We start from the raw sequence: 20610 nt of genomic DNA on the forward strand, positions 1-20610 counted from the left end.
AAGTAATTATTTTCAGTCTTAGGACACTGAATTTTCTGACCGACAAGATTTCACTCTATTTTGGGGGGGTGTGATAGCATAGACCAAATCTTAGCCCTCCTCGAGAACATGCATAAAATCAACATTTATTTATTTTCTTATAAATACTGGCGATATTTTTGCAAGTTGACTCAAATCCTTTGTTGAAGGAAATGGGGGAATGAACAAAATAATAAATTTTAAAGAAAGGAGTTAAGCTCGCACACTAAAGTGAAGTAGAACAGATTTGTCTTAGGTGCCTTCTCATTGGCCCTGTCAGAACCTCTCTTCCCCTTCAAGGCCCCTCATCAACCTCCCAAAACTGTACATAAATTGAGCATTGTTAAGATGGAAGGGATATATACATTTTGTATTAGTTGACCTTACTGTTAACTGTGAAATCCTACTTCCCAGAAAGTGTGCTTCCACCTCCCTGGTCTGTCCTTCGTGGGCTCCTGTCATGGATGGCATTAGATCACGCAAGTGGAAGATGGTCTGAGTCTACAATTAGTTTAATGTAGTTGCACATTAACGGGACATAATATCATAACCCCAAATGAATACATTTCCAGTGGTGAAATTTTTTGTTTGGTTTAGTTCACAAAGAACTATGGTAATAAACACAGAGCGATCAGAATATCAGTTACCCAAGGAGTACCCAGGTACTTTTTCTCTCCTTTTGATTGCATGCTGCATTGTTATCCCAACACTAGAGTACCAGGGAAGGAGCAATGAGGGCCTGGACTGAGCACTGAGCCACCGTTCGATAGAGACAAGGCAAGAGAAAGGGGAAGGAAGTGGAAATACATGCTAGGAATAAGGTTTCTTTGGGTTGTCTAGTGATTTAATCTATCTGTAAGTGCGTTCTCAACTCTGGCACATATAAGAGTAGCACTTCATTTTATGGCTGGCATATACCAAAATAAAAACAATTTATGAAGCAATGTTCCAACAATATTCACTGAACAGAAATTCAAAATAGTCAAAGTGTGTGTGTGAGTGTGTGAGAGAAAGACAGGGACAGAGTCTGTGAGTGAGTTCGAATGTTCATCCAACTGTACAGAAACACTTTTCTATCTGGTGAAAACCAGAAAGATCACCCAATGGCAATGAAATCCAGAGTGACTATTTCCCTTCTTATGTAGTTGACAAAAGTCATTCAGCATATCTTACTCTTACTACTTAATTTAGAGAGGCAAATTTGGTGTTTACTCAAGTAATATTTTAAATAGTGATTTATTTGTTTTCACTTGTCAATGTTACTTCTCTTTGGGGGTGTTTTCTGTATACAAGATACATATAAATAAAAAACAATATATAAACATATCTATATATGTTACTATATATTTTATGCACAAATATACATGGTAATTTATCATATATTAGTATATACTATATATATTTTGTATGTGTGTTTTTATACCAATCCAGAGGTACTTTTTCCAGAAAATAAACTCATCTTTCCCGCCAAACCTTGATCTATTACCTATTTTCATTTGTTTTAAGTTCATTTCATTCAGCCTGTTGTGCTTGGGAATAACCTATGAACACTGTTTGCACTGGGAAGGAAATTTACACTAAAGCCTGTGGGATGAGGAGTGAATCACTCCCATATTCTTAGACACAGAGCCTAAACCTTGACTACATCTCTGTCTGTAGACACTGCCCAATTTCAGCCACAGTCAGAGGAAGTCTGGCGCATGTCTGATGAGGCTGAGCTATCTTCTAACAGGGATGTCCAGCCTAAGCCAGATTGAAAGAAGAAGAGTTGTCTTGGGCCGCACATTAAATACACAAACACTAACAAAAGCTGAGGAGAAACAAAAAAGGTCCATGAATAATTTTCATGATAGCTGCAAAAAAGTCCTCACATAATGAGCACATGGCCTGCGGGCGGTAGGTTGGACACCCTCACTTCACCACAAGGGTATAATTCCCTAAGAACTTGCTTGAGAATCCCTTGTGATCCCAGGAAGCAGAGTCAGGAATCATTTTGCCCCTTCTGCATCAGCAACAACTGATGCTGCTAAACCAACACACATGGACACACATTCCTTACCTGGTTACTCTCTGTGGCTAAAATTCTTACCCTCCCTCTACCCAGCCCCCTTTTAATGGCTAAAATCGCTTCATCTTTTAAGACAGCTCAGATGTTCCTTCATATTGTAAGCCTTGTTGACCCCTTTCAACCAGACTGGATTAGAACCTCCTCAGAACCCCCCTCAGAACCGCTAATAACACTGTGCCTTGTATTTTGCCTGCTATTTTATAAGAATGATCTAAGTGTCCTGTGTGTGTCTGTCAGCACTGAGGACTGTGGAGATTAAGTCTTACTTATCTTTTTCATTCCTAGCATCTTGTACCAATCCCTGCAACATAATAGCTGCACGATTCACATCTCATTAACTTATTTTTCACATATCTATTACATTCCAGGTATTTTAGATATTTTCTTAATTATTATATTTCCTTGCTGTAAAAAAAAAATGTCATAGACTAGAATAACTAATCCCATGTTATAGACTGAGATATTGCATCTTGGTGAGGTAAATGTCCCAATGAAGACTGTACAGCTGAAAAGTAGCTGAGGGCCAACCTGAATTCTATCCTTAATGTCTAATCTAGTACGCTTCCTCTCCTCACTTAGGAAATTAGTCTAGAATGAATGCAGGACTATCCCTTCTTTTTTTTTTTTTTTTTTTGTGGTTTTTGGCCGGGGCTGGGTTTGAACCCGCCACCTCTGGCATATGGGACCGGCGCCCTACTCCTTGAGCCACAGGCGCCGCCCGAATGCAGGACTATCCCTAGAGATAGGTATTAATTATGTAGTTGGAAGCAATCTGAGCAGATCTGACATTCTAATATCTAAGATCCAGTGCTTTTATCTATACAGATAAAGAAGGGAAATAGTAGTCAACTGTAGTTTTTAATCCCATCAATAGAGCTACAACCTGGAATTCTTAATGATCTAGTCTTTACTTTGTAAGCCTTGTATAATACAGCAGGAAAAATTCTAACTGAAATAAAAATGTTCTGATTACCCATAGTTTTTAAAACATGCATTCCTAAAAGATAATGTTATGTTCACCTAGGTGGGGGTATAGTCAATCATGAGAAGAGCTCCTAGCTCTCTCAGCCTCTTCCACCACCACCACCACCCCCATAGTCAATTACTGACAGTTGAGAAGCCCAAAACATTTCCTAGGCATTTCCGCTTGGACGTTCCACAGATTATCAAAAGAACTATGTCCCCAGTACTCAGCTTCTTTCCCCCTCCTTCTCCTCACTTTCCCTGAGTGAATGACACATCCGTTAGTCAGAGTGCACAAGCCTGAAATGTGAAGTTCTGTTCTTAAACCCTCCTCCCTCAACAACCCCCATCTGCTGAGTGACCACACCTTGTGAATTCAACTTCCTTCTTTCAGGTCTTCGCTGCTGTCTTAGCTCAGGCCCTAACTAATTCTCGCTTGGATGACTGGAACAGCCTCTGTCTGATCTTGCCCTAACCAATCTATTCTCCACACTGTCACCAGAAAATTGTTGCCAACAGCCAGCCTAGTCATGGTAGACATCCTTTGGTGGTTCCATCTGTGCACACCGTGCATCCTCAGGGAAACACTGTTCTGACCCCAGGCCATCCTCCTTGACATTTCTAGGTGTTCCTAAGTTACATATGCCTGTCATCCTTTGTGACCCACAGCCTCCATGTCTGCATTGTCTAGCACAGCCTGTACTTAATAGGTGTTCAATACATATTAAATGTTGACTTACCCCAAAGCCATTTGAATCCTAAGACTCTTATTTTCTTTCTCCTTTTTGATCCAGTCACTGGGGCATCAAAGTGGTTCTCTTTCCCTCAGCCCCCTCAACCCATGGGTCACTGAGGCTTACTAATTCTTTCTGGTCTTAGTCTCCAATCCATTCTCCATTAATTCCCAGCCTAAAAATCTCCACTATTCAAAAGTGTTGTTTCTCCAAACTTCAGCATCAGAATAACCTGGGAGCCTTGTTAAACAAAGATTGCTGGTCTCCACCCTCAGACTTTCCAATTCATTAGGCCTATAGTGGGACCCAGAAATGACATTTCTAACAAATTCTTAGGAGATGCTGATGGTACTGATCCAGAGACCACACTTCAGAATAACGATTCCCAACTGGTAGTGAGCATTATTAATGGAATATTATCATTATCATTCACTTCTGCCTATTGAGTCATTATTTTCAGTAGTGGTGGGACAGTAGGCATTTTTCTGCTTTTGCTCCTTCAGGTGATACTGATATACTATTCTGGTTAAGAACCATGAATTCAGGCTGGGCACAGTGGCTCACACCTGTAATCTTAGCACTCTGAGAGGCCAATGTGGGCAGATTGCCTGAGCTCAGGAGTTCAAGACCAGCTCAAGCAAGAGTGAGACCCTATCCCTACTAAAAATAGAAAAACTAGTCATGTGTTGTGGCAGGTGCCTATAGCCTCAACTACTTGGGAGACTGAGGAAAAATGGTCTCTTGAGCCCAAGAATTTGAGGTTGCTGTGAGCTATGAGCTAAATTTCATGGCAGTCTACCGAGGGCAACAAAGTGAGACTCTGTCTCAAAAGAAAAAAAAAAAAAAAAAAAGAACCATGAATTCAAGGATTAACTCTAGGATCTGGACTTCACCTTTTCCCAAAGCTGTATTTTTCTTACCTCCAACTTTCTACCCTGCTCTCCAGTCCTGTGAAACAGCAGTTGGATATGCTAGCCCTATGCTCCCTGACTTCTGACTTTTAGCCCCAGATCAGTTTTAGTTACTCAGTCACGAATCCACTCATTCATTGAGCAACTGCATGTGCCAGGCACTGGACCAGACGCAGGGGTGAGTGCAGTGGACATGACAGGCCCAGGCCAACTCACGGAGCCCATCCCGTTGGCTCTATGCTCCCCTACCACTCTGTTTTTCCTTCCCCCTCACTGCATAGGTCAATATTGGCTTAATGCCACATTCTCTCCCTAGACCGTAAATTCAATGTGTTCTGTCATTGTGGGTCTCAATAAATGTTTTTCAGATGAATGTGAAAAGCTTTTCCCCAACCTAGCCTCTTTCAAAACTCATCTCCAGAGCCCTCCCTCTCTCTCTCTCTGCTGTCTTTCCAGACCTGCTCCAATTGCACCTGACACAATCAGAATTGAGCTCTGCTTTCAACAAGCCCTGTCCTCTTCCCTACCCAGGTTTCTCACTCAGAACTTGAATCTTTATTCCATGTTATTTACAAACATCTGGTTCTTCTATCAAACTGTGAGCCTCCCACATGTAGCAACCATTTCATTTTCACCTTTTTAATCTCTGCGCTTCATACACAGCCTGCCACATAGAAAGTACTGAAAGATGTTTGTAAAACTAATGAGTGGGTTGATTTTGTTTCGACTTAGCCCTTCTTTGCAATGTTTTGCCCAAACTTCTTTGTGGTTTTAATGAAATCTCCTTAAGACTCTTCCTTTCTCCACAGTAAGAAGATACCCTAATTCAAACTTCATACATTATGAATGAAACACAGGATCATGGGGGATAAAGTTTATCCAGGGTCTAAATGATATCTTACAAGAGAAGGCAGTGAGTGACTTTATGGATTATCTGACGCATTCTCAACCCAGGGTCCTGAGTTGAAGTCTTAGCTCTACCTTAAAGCTTCTATCCCAGAAAAGTAAGTCACCCAGACTTTTTGCCTGTCAATTCTCTCATTTAGTGACTGAACAAAGGACATGGTTTTTAATCTACACTAATTTTTAAAAGCAAGTATGATATAGTTAATGAATTAAATAGCATCTTTGAAATTCATTAGAAAAATTTCATCATATAAGCTCTCAATAGCAAGAGGCATCTGAAAGAGAGATGGTTACAACATTGTACAAAATACACAGAATATAAGTGTTCTGGACAAACTATTTCTAGAGCATCATGCCATGTACGTAGTAGGCCTCCAATGAATATTTATTGGATAACAAAAATAAGGTGATTAATAAGTGATTTTGCTTAAATTGAAAAGCACAGACTCCTGTGGCTGCTAACAGTCCCCAGGGACTCACACGTTGCTGTTCCCTCCAGGAGCCCAGGTCCCACTTTGAGGTGCTGGGGCCAGTGCCAGATGCTTCCCACAGGTGAACAAACTTGTTTCTAGAGCCCATACAGCCTCACATACACTCAGGGAAATCCTCCCACCGCACATATTTATGATTGTTAATGACACAATTCACAGATGTATATGAGCTGTGATATATCACCTGGATGCATGCTTTTTCATCAAGCCAGAGAGGTTATGAATTAATTTCTAAATGATATTTTGGTCATATAAACTTCTCAGAAATTCAAGGCCACCATTCTACGTAGCAGCTGAGTCTTCTGGAGTAGCCTCATTCCTTTTTTTGACTATATTAGTACATATAATCTTTTTATCATGCATGTAGGCTTAAGGAGGAAATACAAAGATATGAAATGGATACCAACATAATTTCTCTTTTGTATATCAAATCTCTACATATGGAATGAAGACCCCTGAATGCCCACACTAGTCCCACAATTACCTAATAGAAACAATGTTCATTCTATATAACAACAAGAATGGTTAATACAGTTAATGCATCATTGGAGCAGATAATTTTACAAAACTATGTTCTTAAAGCTTCAGAATTAAGGATTTCACTGTGGGAACAGAGTTTTAGGGGCAGGACACCCCAGATAACCTCACCCACATGCATTTCTCAAACAATGCTTTTCTGTATGTAAACAGAAAATAGAAAGGAGTATATGAGTTTTGTTCTTCATATTAAATTGTTGGCTTTCCTTCAGCACACTCTTAAATTTCTGCACAATGCACAGCCTTCAGCACCCCAAGGAGCATAAACAAAGGATATCAGGCAAGTTCACCTACTCCCACTTCACAAAACAATGCTTGCTGTTAACTAAGCAATTCCCAGGGCAGATTTATGATTGTGGAATCCAAAGTGAGTACTCAGGTGGGGTTCTTGGAATCTGGGGTCAGAAGCACGTGGTGCTGCTCAATCCCCAGGGCTTTTAGAAAACATGAAAATGTGACCTAAAGTTTATGCTTGCATATACACCAGAGACTGTTCAGGCATTTAGAGAAATTAAAGCACACTAAGGCCTCAAAATAGCTTATTGTTCAAGCTTCAAAATTTAACCTTTTCTTTCATACTTGTGGCTATGTTTCTTCCTATTGCATAAATCTCTACTGAATTAACTAACAAGAACGGACTATATATATAATAGGTCTTATGTATAAAAAATATACTAATACTGATAAAGCAAGAAATTACATAGAAAAATCCTTTCTCCTTTCTGAAACAGAATTATGACTTTGATTCCCTGTATTCTAAGAAGCCTGGGTTTTGATAATAAGAATGTGTAATCTGTGTACTTAATTTATCCCAAAACTTTGTATGATGATTATAAGTCCAGTCAGAACTACACATACTTTTAAAAGTAAATGCAAATAAGTGTCTGAAAAGGCTTCTTTCCTCCTATCTTTTCAGAGACTATCTTGACTAGGGTTACACCTTTCAGGTTTGTATAATGCTATTAACATATAATGTAACTTTGGGGAATAGTTTCTTCCCCTTGTTGTCTGGTTGAAGTATAAGAGTCAAATAGGTCACTATTCTCATTTTTATGATTATTAAGTTATTAAAACTATGAAATAATTAAATTTCATCAGTATTCTTTCATTCCTTAATAATCACCTATTAAATATTAAAACTGATTCAGAAAAGATGAAAAATATATAGAGACAATGTTTGCATAACTTTAAAGTCATTTAAAAACATCTGAATATGTGCTCTAACTATTCCATAGTACGGGTAGTTAGTATAAGTACGGCCATATGTCTCAAGTTGAATGGAAATTGTTGGCAGGTCCCTGAAGGCGTTAGGCCCTTTCACAGACCATGCAAATTCAAGTGTTAGTCTATTATACCAACTGACTTTATGTGAAGCTAAGTATCCAGCTCATGGTCTGTAAACAATTATTAAGCTCTTATGTTAATCAGGAAAATTATGTTCTACTAAATTTCCAGTGAGGTTCTAGTGTTTAGAATTCCTTAAATAGACTTTAAAGAAATAGTGAAGCTTAAAAGTGCGGGGGGGAGGGGGAGGAAATATAAGGAAAAAAATAAGTTATGGAGAAAAAGGATCAATACTGTATACGTAGATACAACGTGGTCATAAAACACTCATAACATCATAAGGCTGTATTTAAAAATACAATAATGAAGTTAGGAAGTTTGGGTTAGATGATGGAGGCTGACAAAATCCACAGTCTTCAGTTCTGGCACGAATGGAGAAGCACAAAATGCCTGCCTGGTGAGCTTCTCCCTGTCTGTTAGCTAGGGAGGAAATGCCTGCCTGCACCTACTAGTAGAAAATCATTGAGAATAAAACAACAAAAGGAATAGTTCCCTACCCATTGCTTCCCACTGAGTGAACTTTGGACATGTCGGCGAACTCCTCCTTCCTCTTGCTGCTGCTGGCGTACTGCTCGCTGTACAGCTTGAGCGACATCTGCTCAACAGCGTCTCTCTGTGCTTCCAGGTAGCACAGCTGAACCTCGGCCTAGAGTCGGAAACAGGCAGGAATTGCTGTTTTAATTCAAAAGGAATGCATTGCAAGAGAAGTGTAACAGTTCAAAGAACAGGAATTGTTCGTATCATTATACTACTCCTTTTTGAGTTGAATTTAATGGGATCAGCTGGGCATATTACAAAATTATATTTTAGATCTGAATCGCATAAGTTCATCCTTAAAATATGACCTGAATAGAGAAACCCTCAGAAGACTCTGTAAATATCACAAAATATCCCTGAGATCATAATACTGCGTGATAAGACTTTGCATAAAAATTCTGTGAAATTCCTCAATAATAATCTTCCTCATATTGCCACATATGTAACACATATTTTTTAAAGATTCCGCTCCAACCCATACATTTGCATGGACACGTATTCTGAATGCTTCTCTAATATCTTCTCTGTGGAGAATAAAAAAGCCAAGTACTACTTCTGTTACCTCTTCAATAGTGATGATCGACCTTTATTCCATTTTTTGGTTCTCTTTATTTTTGACTTAATAATTTTAAGGGAGAGGGAATAGTGTGATTTTGCTTACATGCACGTTTGAATTGTTAAATCTTTCATAATTACTTGGGGCTCACTGTAGTAAAGGAGAGGTAGTAAGTTCACCATGCTGTTTTCTATCAAACCAAGGCCAAAAGAATGCTGAATAATATTTGGCATGGAAATGTAGTGAATAGATGCTTTATTTATTGCAGCTGTTGTGATTTCTGTGGCTTTAGGGATCCCTAGAACACCAGATGAGACTGAGAATGAAGTCTTCTTAGGGGCATGCTGTCCATGGTAACGGGAAGGGGACAACGCTAAGTTCACATGCATTGTGGACCAAAGAACTATTTTTTTGTAGTGTACTTCACTAAACCCAAGCATGTCCTTTAACATTCCTGATAAATCTTAACACTGCTACTTTGTACTTTTATTACATATTCTCCTCAGAAAAACAGTCCTAGGTCAGCTGTTGGGTAGCTGCCAGACTTCTATAACATATATGAAGAAAAGTCCAGTCAGACGTGACCACCTGTTCTTAGTAGCCTCAGCTGACCAAGGCCTTTCACCTGGTCTTCAGTTGTACAGACTCAACTGTAGAGAAAAAGTGAATTTTATAAACTGGCAGCTGCGTAAAAATCCAAACTAGGATTCTGTAATGGAAATGGATAGCTTATGAAAACTGAGGTCTCAAACCATTCTAGAACTCCTGTGTTTTTTTGTTTGTTTTTTGTTTTTAGAGACAGAGTCTTACTTTGTCATCTTCGGTAGAGTTGCCGTGGCGTCACAGTTCACAGCAACCTCTAACTCCTGGGCTTAGGCGATTTTCTTGCCTCAGCCTCCCAAGTAGCTGGGACTACAGGTGCCTGCCACAACGCCCGGCTATTTTTTTGTTGCAGTTTAACCGGGGCCAGGTTTGAATCCACCACCCTCGGTATATGGGGACAGTGCCCTACTCACTGAGCCATAGGCATTGCCCACTCCTATGTTGTTTTTCATAAGAAACTAGCTATGAATGTCCAGATTGCCAAGGAATAACTTAAAGAAACAATGTTAAGTCTGGGTGCATTGGCTCATGCCTGTAATCCTAGCACTCTGGGAGGCCCAGGCAGGTGGATTGCTTGAGCTCAGGAGTTTGAGACCAGCCTGAGCAAAAAACAAGACCCCAGTCAAAGAACTTAAAAACAATATTCCTTCCAAATGCTACCCCCTCTTTTCCACCAAAAGTCTATAGGGAATAATAAATATGATAGCCACACTAAGTCTTCACTGACCTCAGAATAAGGTGCTCAGCAATCATGCATCTGTGCCACGAGGTATCAAGGGATGTGTTTGATATCTAGAAGTTACAGTTAGTTTTTAACCATCTAAGTAATAAGCTGAGCACCGTTCTGGGTAAATAACTTCACAAATTTGTGTTACTGGTCACAAAAAGGATCATAAAGCAGGAAGCTAATATAGTCTCATCACTACTACAGAAAATAATCCCCATTCATCCCTTTGTGATCCTTGGCCCTTTTTGGGTACCAAGGGAAACACCTCTCCCTATGACAGGGATACAGGAAAAGGAATTCAGAGAACAAAGCTGAGAGCAACTAGAAAGATAATTAGTCACCTTACAAAGTGATTGAAATGTTGTAATCTGAAACGTTTATTGCACAATATCTCACCGGCATTTGACATGGGAAACTTCCCTGCACTAACGAGGAGATGAATTAGATGGCCCAGGTCTTTGCTATCCTCTCTGGTTCTTATCTGCTTTCAGTGATTCATTCTTAAATGTGATAAAAATAGAACCAAAGTCATCCCTTCTGCTAAGGTTGAATGGCTTTGCCAGTCTGAATCTCTCTGCAGGTTGTCTTAACTTTTTCTCGTACTATATCTCAGTCCAAAGACAAATTTTTAGGAGAAAGACTGGAAGAAAATATAGTCCTTTAAAAATAGTAACACGATCTCCGGTTGAAAGAATTTCATTAGCATCTATGAAAACAGTGGATACTTTTAAAAGTGACTATATTTTGCAAATGGAAACTTCGCTTGATTAAATAATATGAAAGACGTGTAATCAAAATAATTTGGCAATTTACTCATTAAAAAAAAAACAAACGAGACTACTCAGTGACAGAGCCACGTCTTCATTCCTAGGTCACCAAGAGACCCATGGTGCCATCAGCAGAAGTAGGGGTGCTCTGTAAGCAGAGCAATACAGACAGATGGAAGAAACAAGCTGGATTTGGGGGGACGGAGGGGTCTTAATTTGAAGTATTGGTGAGATTCCAAGAATGGGGTGTTCAGCAAGTGGGTAGAAACATTATGATCAAAATACCAATATAGAGGCAATGGCTGACATCAGGAGATGAAATCAGAGTGCCATGGGACACTGAGGAGAGAAAAAGGATCAGTTTTCACTTACATTAATCTACACCTGTATTATATGTTGGCTCACCCAGTGCAATGGATTCTCCCTCTTCAAATCGTTTTATATATTGTTTATTCATTGAGCTTTTTGGGTGATAGCTGAGATCATTGGTGTGTTATTGCAGGGCTTGATTCTGGACCTCTTTTCTTTTTCTATACTCTCTTCCATAGCATTAAATGCCAACTATAGGAATGCCTTCCAATCCTCTCCTCTGAGCTCTACCCTTATATATCCAACCAAGCCCCTGACATTGCTACTTGGATTGCTTTCGGCCTTGAGGTTTAAAACAGAACTCGTTATTCCCATCCTCACCACACCCCCCAAAACTCTTTCTGTGCTTAGACCTTTCATTTTAAATAAATGGCACCATCTACTGCTCAGGTCAAAAACCTGACAGTCATTCTGGACTCCTTCATTTCCCCAGCAAGTTACTTCCCATAACGTTGCTTCTTCCTCTAAAATGTCTCTCCAGTCTTTCTCTCTAATCTGCACTGCTGCCAGCCTAGTCCCAGGCTTCACCATATCTCTCACCTGCAGGACAGCAATTATCTTCCAACGTGTATCTTCACTTATTCCTACCCCTTCAGTTTCTTCCCTTACAGTGGCCAGAGCCATCTGTATAAAATGTGAGCTGCTTTCCTATTGCGTCAGACCTGAAAAGCAAACTTCTCCCCATGGTCTTTAAGATTTGGTTTCCGCCTGCCCAGATCTCTTCCCCTACTAATCTCGCTTAATCACCATGTTCTTGTCCTCTTTGCCTTCTTTCAAGTCTTAAACATTTCAGTTCTTCAAACAGCTCTTTCCCGCTCCAGGACCTCTGCATATATTGTTCCCTTCTCTGGAACATTCTCTCGCTAATGCCTTCTCACCCTTGACCTCTCGGCTGACATGTTACTTCTCACAGAGGCCTTCTCTAACTGTCCTATCAAAAGTACATTCCCTCTGTTTTTCTCTATTTCAGAGCAAGGTTAATTTCTTTTGTAGAACATATCACAATTTAAAATTCTTACATTTGCTGGTTACATTTTTTATGTCTCCAAGTTCCATAAAGTACTGTGTGTCTCCTTTGCCATTTGCATTTCCAGCACTTTGGCCATATCTGCAACACGGTGAGGGCTCAGTAAATAATTGTTGAATGAATGACTTGTACTTCCAGGCACCCCTCCATTTATTGCTCACGTGTTCACTGAGACATTACGATGTCTCAGGAACTGCACTTGGAACTATGGGTACAGGGAAGAATAAACCATAGATGCTTCTCCTGAGGGAATGCAGGGTGGTGGGGGAGAGAGCCACGACAGCAGATAACCACAAGTGTCCAAATGAAATTATTGTCAGGGAGGACAGAAAATAAAACAATTTATTATTTGAAGTGGGTGCAGTAAAGGCTTGGCATTTATTGTGGCATTTGGCCCAGGACTGAGATACTGAGTATGTCTTTGTCAGGTGAAGAAGCAGGTACCTATCTTTATAGGCAGAATAATTCATTTGTGCAGGGGCTCAGAGTCATGGAAGGAGGTGGCAAGTTCAGAGAATAGTGGCCGGAGCTTTGGGGAATTTGAAAGAAGAGACTAGAGTGGAAAGAGATAGACTATGGAGAATGTCACATCAGGGAACTGGGGTGCTACTCCTGTACAACAAAGTGCCAGAAGAAACTGTTTCTGTGATGGCTTTACTCTTCCTCCATCTTCACTTTCTGTCATCACAAGATAATTACCTGATGGCTTAGTCCAAACACGTTAGTAGAACTTCTGCCACCTGCTGTGCTGTGAAAACACTGCAGGGGGAAGAGAATCGGCAGTCCCCATCACACTGGATCCTCAGTACACCAAACCATGAGAATGCCTAAGCGAGCCTAGGAACTAGTAAGTACATCTAGCAAATGTTTAACATCATCTTATGGCCTGGATCATGTCCTCCTACTCCCAAATTCCTGTGTTTGAAGCTCTAAGCCCCCAAGTGACTATATTTAGGGATATGCTCTTTAAGGAGGTAATGAAGGTTAAATGAGGTCATCGGGGTGGAGCCCTAATCCAATAGGACTGATTTCTTTATAGCAGGCGTCCTCAAACTGTGGCCTGCTGGCCACATGAAGCCGTGTGAATTGTATTTGTCCCCGTTTTGTTTTTTACTTCAAAATAAGATATGTGCAGTGTGCATAGGAATTTGTTCATAGTTTTTTTTTTAAACCATAGTCCGGCCCTCCAATGGTCTGGGGACAATGAATTGGCCCCCTGTTGAAAAAGTTTGAGGACGCCTGCTTTATAGGAAGAGGAAGAGACACCAGAAGTGTGCAGGCCCAGAGGAAAAGCTATGTGAGGACCCAGGGAGAAGGCTGCTGTCTGCAAGCCAAGGAGAGAGTCTTCACCAGAAACTAAACCCACAGACATGTTGATCTTGGACTTCCAGCCTCCAGCAACTGTGAGAAATAATTCCTCTTATTTAACCACCTAGTCTGTAATATTCAGTTACAGTAGCCTAATAAAGTTAGAAGTACTGCCTTCTCATCTAAGATTTAATACAATTGCTTCATTACTTAACAATGCTAGCCATGTTTCCCCCCTTTATTTTGTATGCATATAGTGCCTAAATCACTAGAGATATTCCTCTTTGAATTTAGACTACAAATTAATAATTTAATCAGGACACAAAACACAGTGTTGTAAAATATTTTATTGAGATTTTGCTTGGTCCATGGTGATTCAAATTTAATGTCCATCTTTGGGACCCAAATCATTACTCAACCACATACTGCCCTCTGCTCTTGTGTATCTAAGTAATAACAAAATAGTGCATGACACATTTTGGGGGAGAAATTTTAGTCAATATAATAATCTTGAAGGATTAAAAATTACTCACTTTTATAATCACATATAGATAAATGCCTTATCCTTGTTCTGAAAAGCACTAATTTAGTTAAGAAATAATGATTTCATTATCGTTACATGTCCCAGGATTCTCTGCTGGATTAAGCATCCTGAGAATATTGAAATTAATTTTATTCTTTCTTGATTCATACCATTGCAGGTCTCCCTCCTCACTTGTACAGGAATTTAGAGGTCCCCATATCTGCCACCTACCTGCAAACAACCTGGGCCCCTGCCCTCTGCTACCTCCCGTTTTGGGGGAAGCTGTCCATATTTCTAGAGCCGATGCCTTGCATCTGGCCTCCTCTTACCTACACAAAGACGATTACTCTCCCAAATCACATTTCTTTCTTGTAGCAAGTTTTTTTTTTTTTTCTTCTCTACTGCATTATTGGCATAAGCACATTGGTGTAAAAAGAGCTGTTTCTTTCCCCATGGTAAAAAAAAAAAAAAAAAAGAAAGGAAAATAGACTCCAATGACACCCATCAGTACTCTGCTCTGCTTTAACTCCATTTCTCTGTTCTTCACTGCATTAAAACCACTTTTACTTGTGTTATCCATTCTTGGTGTTTCCATTTTCTCTCAAGCACACTCCACCCAGGCTTTTGCTCACAGTCCTCCTGCAGTGGTCCCTTCTCAGTCCTCAACCTATTCCTGCCTGCTCCAGCCAAGCTGCCAGGTGTGTTCTTGGTGGGGACATTTTATCTTGTCTGCTGACCACTCAGTCTCTCACCTCCCGAGCCCTCTGATGAAATGTCATCTTGTCATTCAGGTCTTTTCTGATCTGCTACTTAAAGCCACAACTCAGGCTCACCACCACCTTCCTACATACCTACCATATGAAGCCAAACCTTTTACGTATTCTGTATCATCCCACTTCCCCCCAGTGGATTGGAAGCTCCATGAAGGCAGGGGCTTGTGTGCATGTGTTCACTGCTGTGTCCTAAACACACAGCACAGGGTGTGTGACACATACACACATACTTTTTACAAATTGAATGAATAAATTTTGAATTTATGAAAATGAGTTTGAAAATCTAAAAGTTTAAAAAACACAAACGAATAGACGATTTGAAGGCTATACCCTCAGTATTTAAAAAAATCGTTGGTTTCATTCTCCTTTAGGAAAGAGACTTTTTTCTTTTGACAGAAGAAAGAAGCTTATTGAAATATATAACTTGTTTACTATTCTCCATAAAAATAAAAGGAGAGAAGAAAAGCTTCTTTAATTCAAGAACCCCCTGGGCTTCTGGAAGAGATATCAACAACGCCACAGTTTGCATTTTGAAGAGTCTACAGTAGCTCAAGATCACAGGGATCCTTGGATCTGATGGAGGGGGAACCCAATTTTTCTGGTAACACTTTCATCATGTGAGGATATTTTCTTACTTTTACTACAGTCCTTTTTATCTTCAGTATCTCTAAGCACGTAAGATCATGCCTTTATTTTTTCTTCCTTGCACAGATACTGTGCCTTCCCTCTTTCCCCCCAGTGTCATTCCTCTTACTCAACTGGCCCAGAATGACTCCCTCATTTGCAAAGACCTTCAGGTCTCAGACCCCCACATGAGGCCTTTCCAGTGATTTCCAAGATTGATTAGAATCTATGCTTGGAAATGTCTACTCTTTTGTTTGGCACGGGTCCCCACACTCATTCAAGGATTTGTAGTTGTCACATTTACAGTGTTTTTTCCCTAAGATTCTGGTTATCTTGTGTGTTTTTGTTTTAGTGTCATTGTTGGTGGCTCATAATTTCTAAAATAAGTCACCTTTCAGATTAAATTCAAAGTGCATTTTCTTTGTCCAGAAATGAACTCTCTATGGGTATTTATTCACACATCTATAATTAGTGATATGTGATAGTGATACATTGTCTCTGGCTAAATATAAATATGTGATAGTAATACAATATGTGATAGTGATGCATTGTCTCTGGCTAAATGCAAATAACATTTGGCATTATAACAAACGAGATTCTCACATTGCTCTTCCAGTCTGCATATGTGACTGAATGTGTGGGTGCCAAAGCTTTCTTTGCACAAAGTCAGAGCAGGGAGTCATAGGACTAAAGGAACAATGTATTTCTTTGGAGTAAAGTCAGTTAAGGAATTTCATTTATTCATTCAACTAGTATATTTTGAGAGTCTCTTACATGTGAGGAAAAGTGTGCCTCTGCGTCAGGTACCCTATCCAGCCTCAGGGAAATGTATGATCTAGAATAACATGAAAATTACACAGAATAGGAGTGCAAATATTCACTCAAAGATGAGACCAATATCACAATTCATAAATGTTGACAAATAATTAGCCAGTTTTTTAGAATGTTCTTTTTATTTATTATTGGATAACAAAGTCATGAACATTTTATAAAAGTAAATATTTTCCTTGGTTAAAAATTAAATCTATATCAAAAACTTAACAAAGACTCTCAAAGCAAAGACTATTGCATATACTAATTTGTATGTAACAAAACTATGGTCATTTTGGCAGCTCCAGAAAATCAAGCCTTAGGTTCTCACAGTTTCCTTACAGATCATGTGTCTAAGGACATCAGGACAACTGATTTAAGTAAAAAAATGTATATAAATATAACCTTTAAAAGGTCATCTTTATTTCTATTAACTTACTGTTTGCAAACCATTAAAAACATTCATAATATTTAGAAAATTCCACTTAAAGCTTTGTCCTTAATGATGTTTGTTAAATGGTAAGCATTTAAACAAAGTGTAGAAATTAACATTAATGCTACATTCATTATTTCTTCTGCATTTGTTGATATGTAAATAAACATGTCCTTTTCCTTCATTTTAATGCCGTATGAGATGTTTATTAAAAACAACAATAAAAACGTATCTACCTAACAAATATAAAGAACAAATATATCAAACAATTGCACTTGTGGAGAGCTCCATCCACCACCACCCCCTCCTTTTTGTAATGCAATTTGTTAACCTCATAAAAAATTTAGCATTTTATGTCATGAGCTAGGGTGGGAGCGTGATTATACTGTGTGGACTGGAGAGGATGATTGGAATTTTCGGTATCTCTCCACGACTGTTTTCTTAGCAAATCTCTGCACAATGACATAGGCATTGTCTGTTTATATTCTATGGCAGCATCCTTATTTCCCATCTTCTAAATTCCACTACAGCAAATTCTTATTTACTTTCTGGCAGAAACTAAAAATTAAAGATGTATAACGTGAAGATACAATCTTAGCTTCTTCTGCCCTGCAGGACTGGCACTTCCTTCCCAAGTACAATTATGCTGGCAAATGCTGCTATTAACTGTGTGACTACAACAATGTGCACTCCAGTTCCTTTGAAATTCTATAAAATTGTCCTTAGATGGTGATAGAAAGGAAGGAATGAAACAGGAACAACAAGAATTACTTTACATACTAATAATAACAATTTAGTTATCAAAACAGAACCCAACAAGGGTGCCTTTATACTGTTCTTTTAAAAATTTAGCCTCCTAGGGTTCTGATAATCAGGGCCTATGGCTCAGCAATGCATGGTAGCACTCAGCTCGGTGCCTATATCCTCATTTCAAAGAGAATCATTCAAACCGACATCCACCCTGTCAAGAATCTTGACTTTGAGCTGCTAATGTAGAATAAAAATCAATATAAATTTTGATCATTTGATGAATATTTACTTCTTTCTTTAGTGTTTGGGGATTTAGAATTGAAAAGTGCTGAATCAAGTCATTTTATTTTTTTGTGTTTGTGCCAACACCAATTTACTACTCTCCAGAAAGTTCCTGAACAAGATGTCTCAGGTGGCACGCATGTTGGTTTTTCCTGTCAATCATAACAGTATGTCAGTAGGGAACCATAATCATTTCCCTTTCATACTCTTAGTGTTCCAAAAAGGAATATTTTGATTATTTCCCTGGAAAAGGTAAACTTTCTCATTTAGACACACTATTGTAAGCCCGAGTGTCTGCTGTTTTTGGCATTCAGCTGAGCCTAAATTGATATGATCTATTAAAAGTTAAACACTTCATTTTAGGCTCCAAGGGTCATGCACAATGCACAGAATTTACAAATAGGTTCCTCTACAAGCAAAACCCCATATTACTTCCAAGAAAAAGAGCTTTCATAGAAGCTGCCATCTTTCTCTATTCAATTTCTGAAAAATAACAAGAAAATATCAACTGACTGCTCTAATCCGCAAAAAGCCTTCACAATAAAAAAGACCACATTTTTATTACAGAAGGAAAAAAACATTACAGAAAAATGACATTAAAAAAGCTTAGCAATTAAAATACAGTTCCAGCGTGAAGCTAGTTACTTGAGCAAAGCAGCATACCAACATTTTTATTATGATACTTTGATATATATACAACAAAAGCTTACTATTCTTAGAATATTTCCATAGTGATTTTTTTAAATAATGGTCTTTCCCAATTTGAAAAATATTAAATTAATGGCAAGCACCAAAAAAAATTCTCATTTAAAAAACATTTCATATGACATAGTGGCAGAAGACTTAATATATATTAAGAAGGCATTTTTGACGGTTCCTTATAAATTAAATAAAAATGGCAGCAGCTGCCTTTCCTAAGGATGATATAGCCCTGGACAATCACTGGATATTATGTAGACAGATGTTTTAAATAAAATGAAGTATTTAGATTGCTAGATACCTTGCTAGATATGAAGGCAATTATAGGATGACTTTGTTAAATTACATTTTTCATTTTTGTGAAGGGAAAAAAGAATTGTCCTGGAAACAGTACCAACAGGAAATGATCCTATATCTAAAACAGCTGGAGACTGCAACTAATATAAATTTACTTGAAAATAAAAATTCTGTGCGCCTCTGGAGACGTGCAGTAACATGCCATAAAAAACAGATGAGAATATAAAAGTATTTAAAAGGGAGAAAATATATTTCACCTAGATAATATACTGAGATGTGATCCACTGGTATGTAAGAAATATTTAAAGATGCAGAAAAGTAAGAAAATCAGAACAGTCATTTTAAAACCTACATTAGATATTTTATTTACAGCTAATTTTATAGGCAATAACAAAATATTTTTCTAGGGAAAACTCTGCTTTTTAATAAATTGGTTGTTAATCAATTTACTAAAGGGATAATAATAATGTAAAGATAGATACTTATGTTTAATTGAAAAATTCTAATGGAAGAAGAGGATGCTAAGTAAGTTAAATACCTTAAATGTTGGATAAGGATATTCCAGTAATTCTCGAAGTCATATGTAATGGCCTCTACGCTATAGCTTCCCACTACCTGGGACCTTGCCCATGGTCCCCCATCCACACTCTTGATAGCTATTGAATTGGGAAGACATCTGATGTACTAGTTTATATAAAGTATTCACAGGCATTGACATCTTAACAGAGGATATCTCTAAGTTCATGAATTTCAATATTCTTTACTTAAAGACAGAAATGAATTAATCTACAAGATAATTTTAAGAAAAAGTATGGATGGAAATCTACTTGCATAGTCAGGGGAGAGAGAAACTGGAAAAGCCTCCAAGTCTGAGACGTTTACCTTCCTCATCTATGCCTAAGACTCATCCTGGTCCAAATCCTAATGGTCTGGGTCTCCGGAGATTATGTGAAGCTGGGATTTCCTATGGGGCCTCAATTTGCACAGCTGGGGAAGCTCACAGAGCCTCAGAACCTGGCTGATACAAGGCAGCTGAAGAGGAGACCCCACACAAAGAAGGTGGATGAGGAGAATAAAGTTAGTAGAAGAGCAAGGGGAAAATACAAGCCTGTATGTTCTGTGGAGAGCAGTTACCATAATAGTGCTCATAGAACCCCAAATGGAATGGTCTTAAACAAATTTCTTTTGTAAGTTGCCATTGGAATAATCTTCTCCAAAGTCGAACTCTAGGACTAAGTTAAAACTCAAAACCATATCCAATAATCCTTCCCTTTTTTCTACAAGTTCACCAAATATTAAAAGGAACAATAGGGCTGTTTTCTGGTAGAGATGTGACAAAGCCACACCCACAACTCTGCCACAGTGTTTACCCACTTGGTACCATCTTTACGACTACATGGATAGATCACCCCTGTGCCTGGCGCTTATAAAACTTGACTTGTTGCTTAGTTGTTCCTGAAATTTCTCACAACATCTTCGTTATTATCATATTTTACCCTGCATAATGTGCACATTTTTGCCCAGATGTTTGGGGAAAAAATAAGGATGTACAT

At 38.7% G+C, this 20610-nt stretch overlaps 1 protein-coding gene across 4 annotated transcripts in view; it reads right to left on the reverse strand.

Annotated features, from left to right (window-relative positions):
• AKAP6 (A-kinase anchoring protein 6) overlaps positions 1-20610 on the reverse strand; it is a 603334-nt gene that overhangs the window by 168160 nt on the left and 414564 nt on the right. For all 4 annotated transcript variants that reach the window (XM_053594741.1, XM_053594742.1, XM_053594740.1 and 1 more), the window contains one exon: positions 8470-8618. In XM_053594741.1, coding sequence (XP_053450716.1) covers positions 8470-8618 — 149 coding nt within the window. The remainder of the gene's footprint in view (positions 1-8469; positions 8619-20610) is intronic.

Source organism: Nycticebus coucang, chromosome 6 (assembly GCF_027406575.1).
Source record: "Nycticebus coucang isolate mNycCou1 chromosome 6, mNycCou1.pri, whole genome shotgun sequence".
Taxonomy (NCBI): domain Eukaryota; kingdom Metazoa; phylum Chordata; class Mammalia; order Primates; family Lorisidae; genus Nycticebus; species Nycticebus coucang.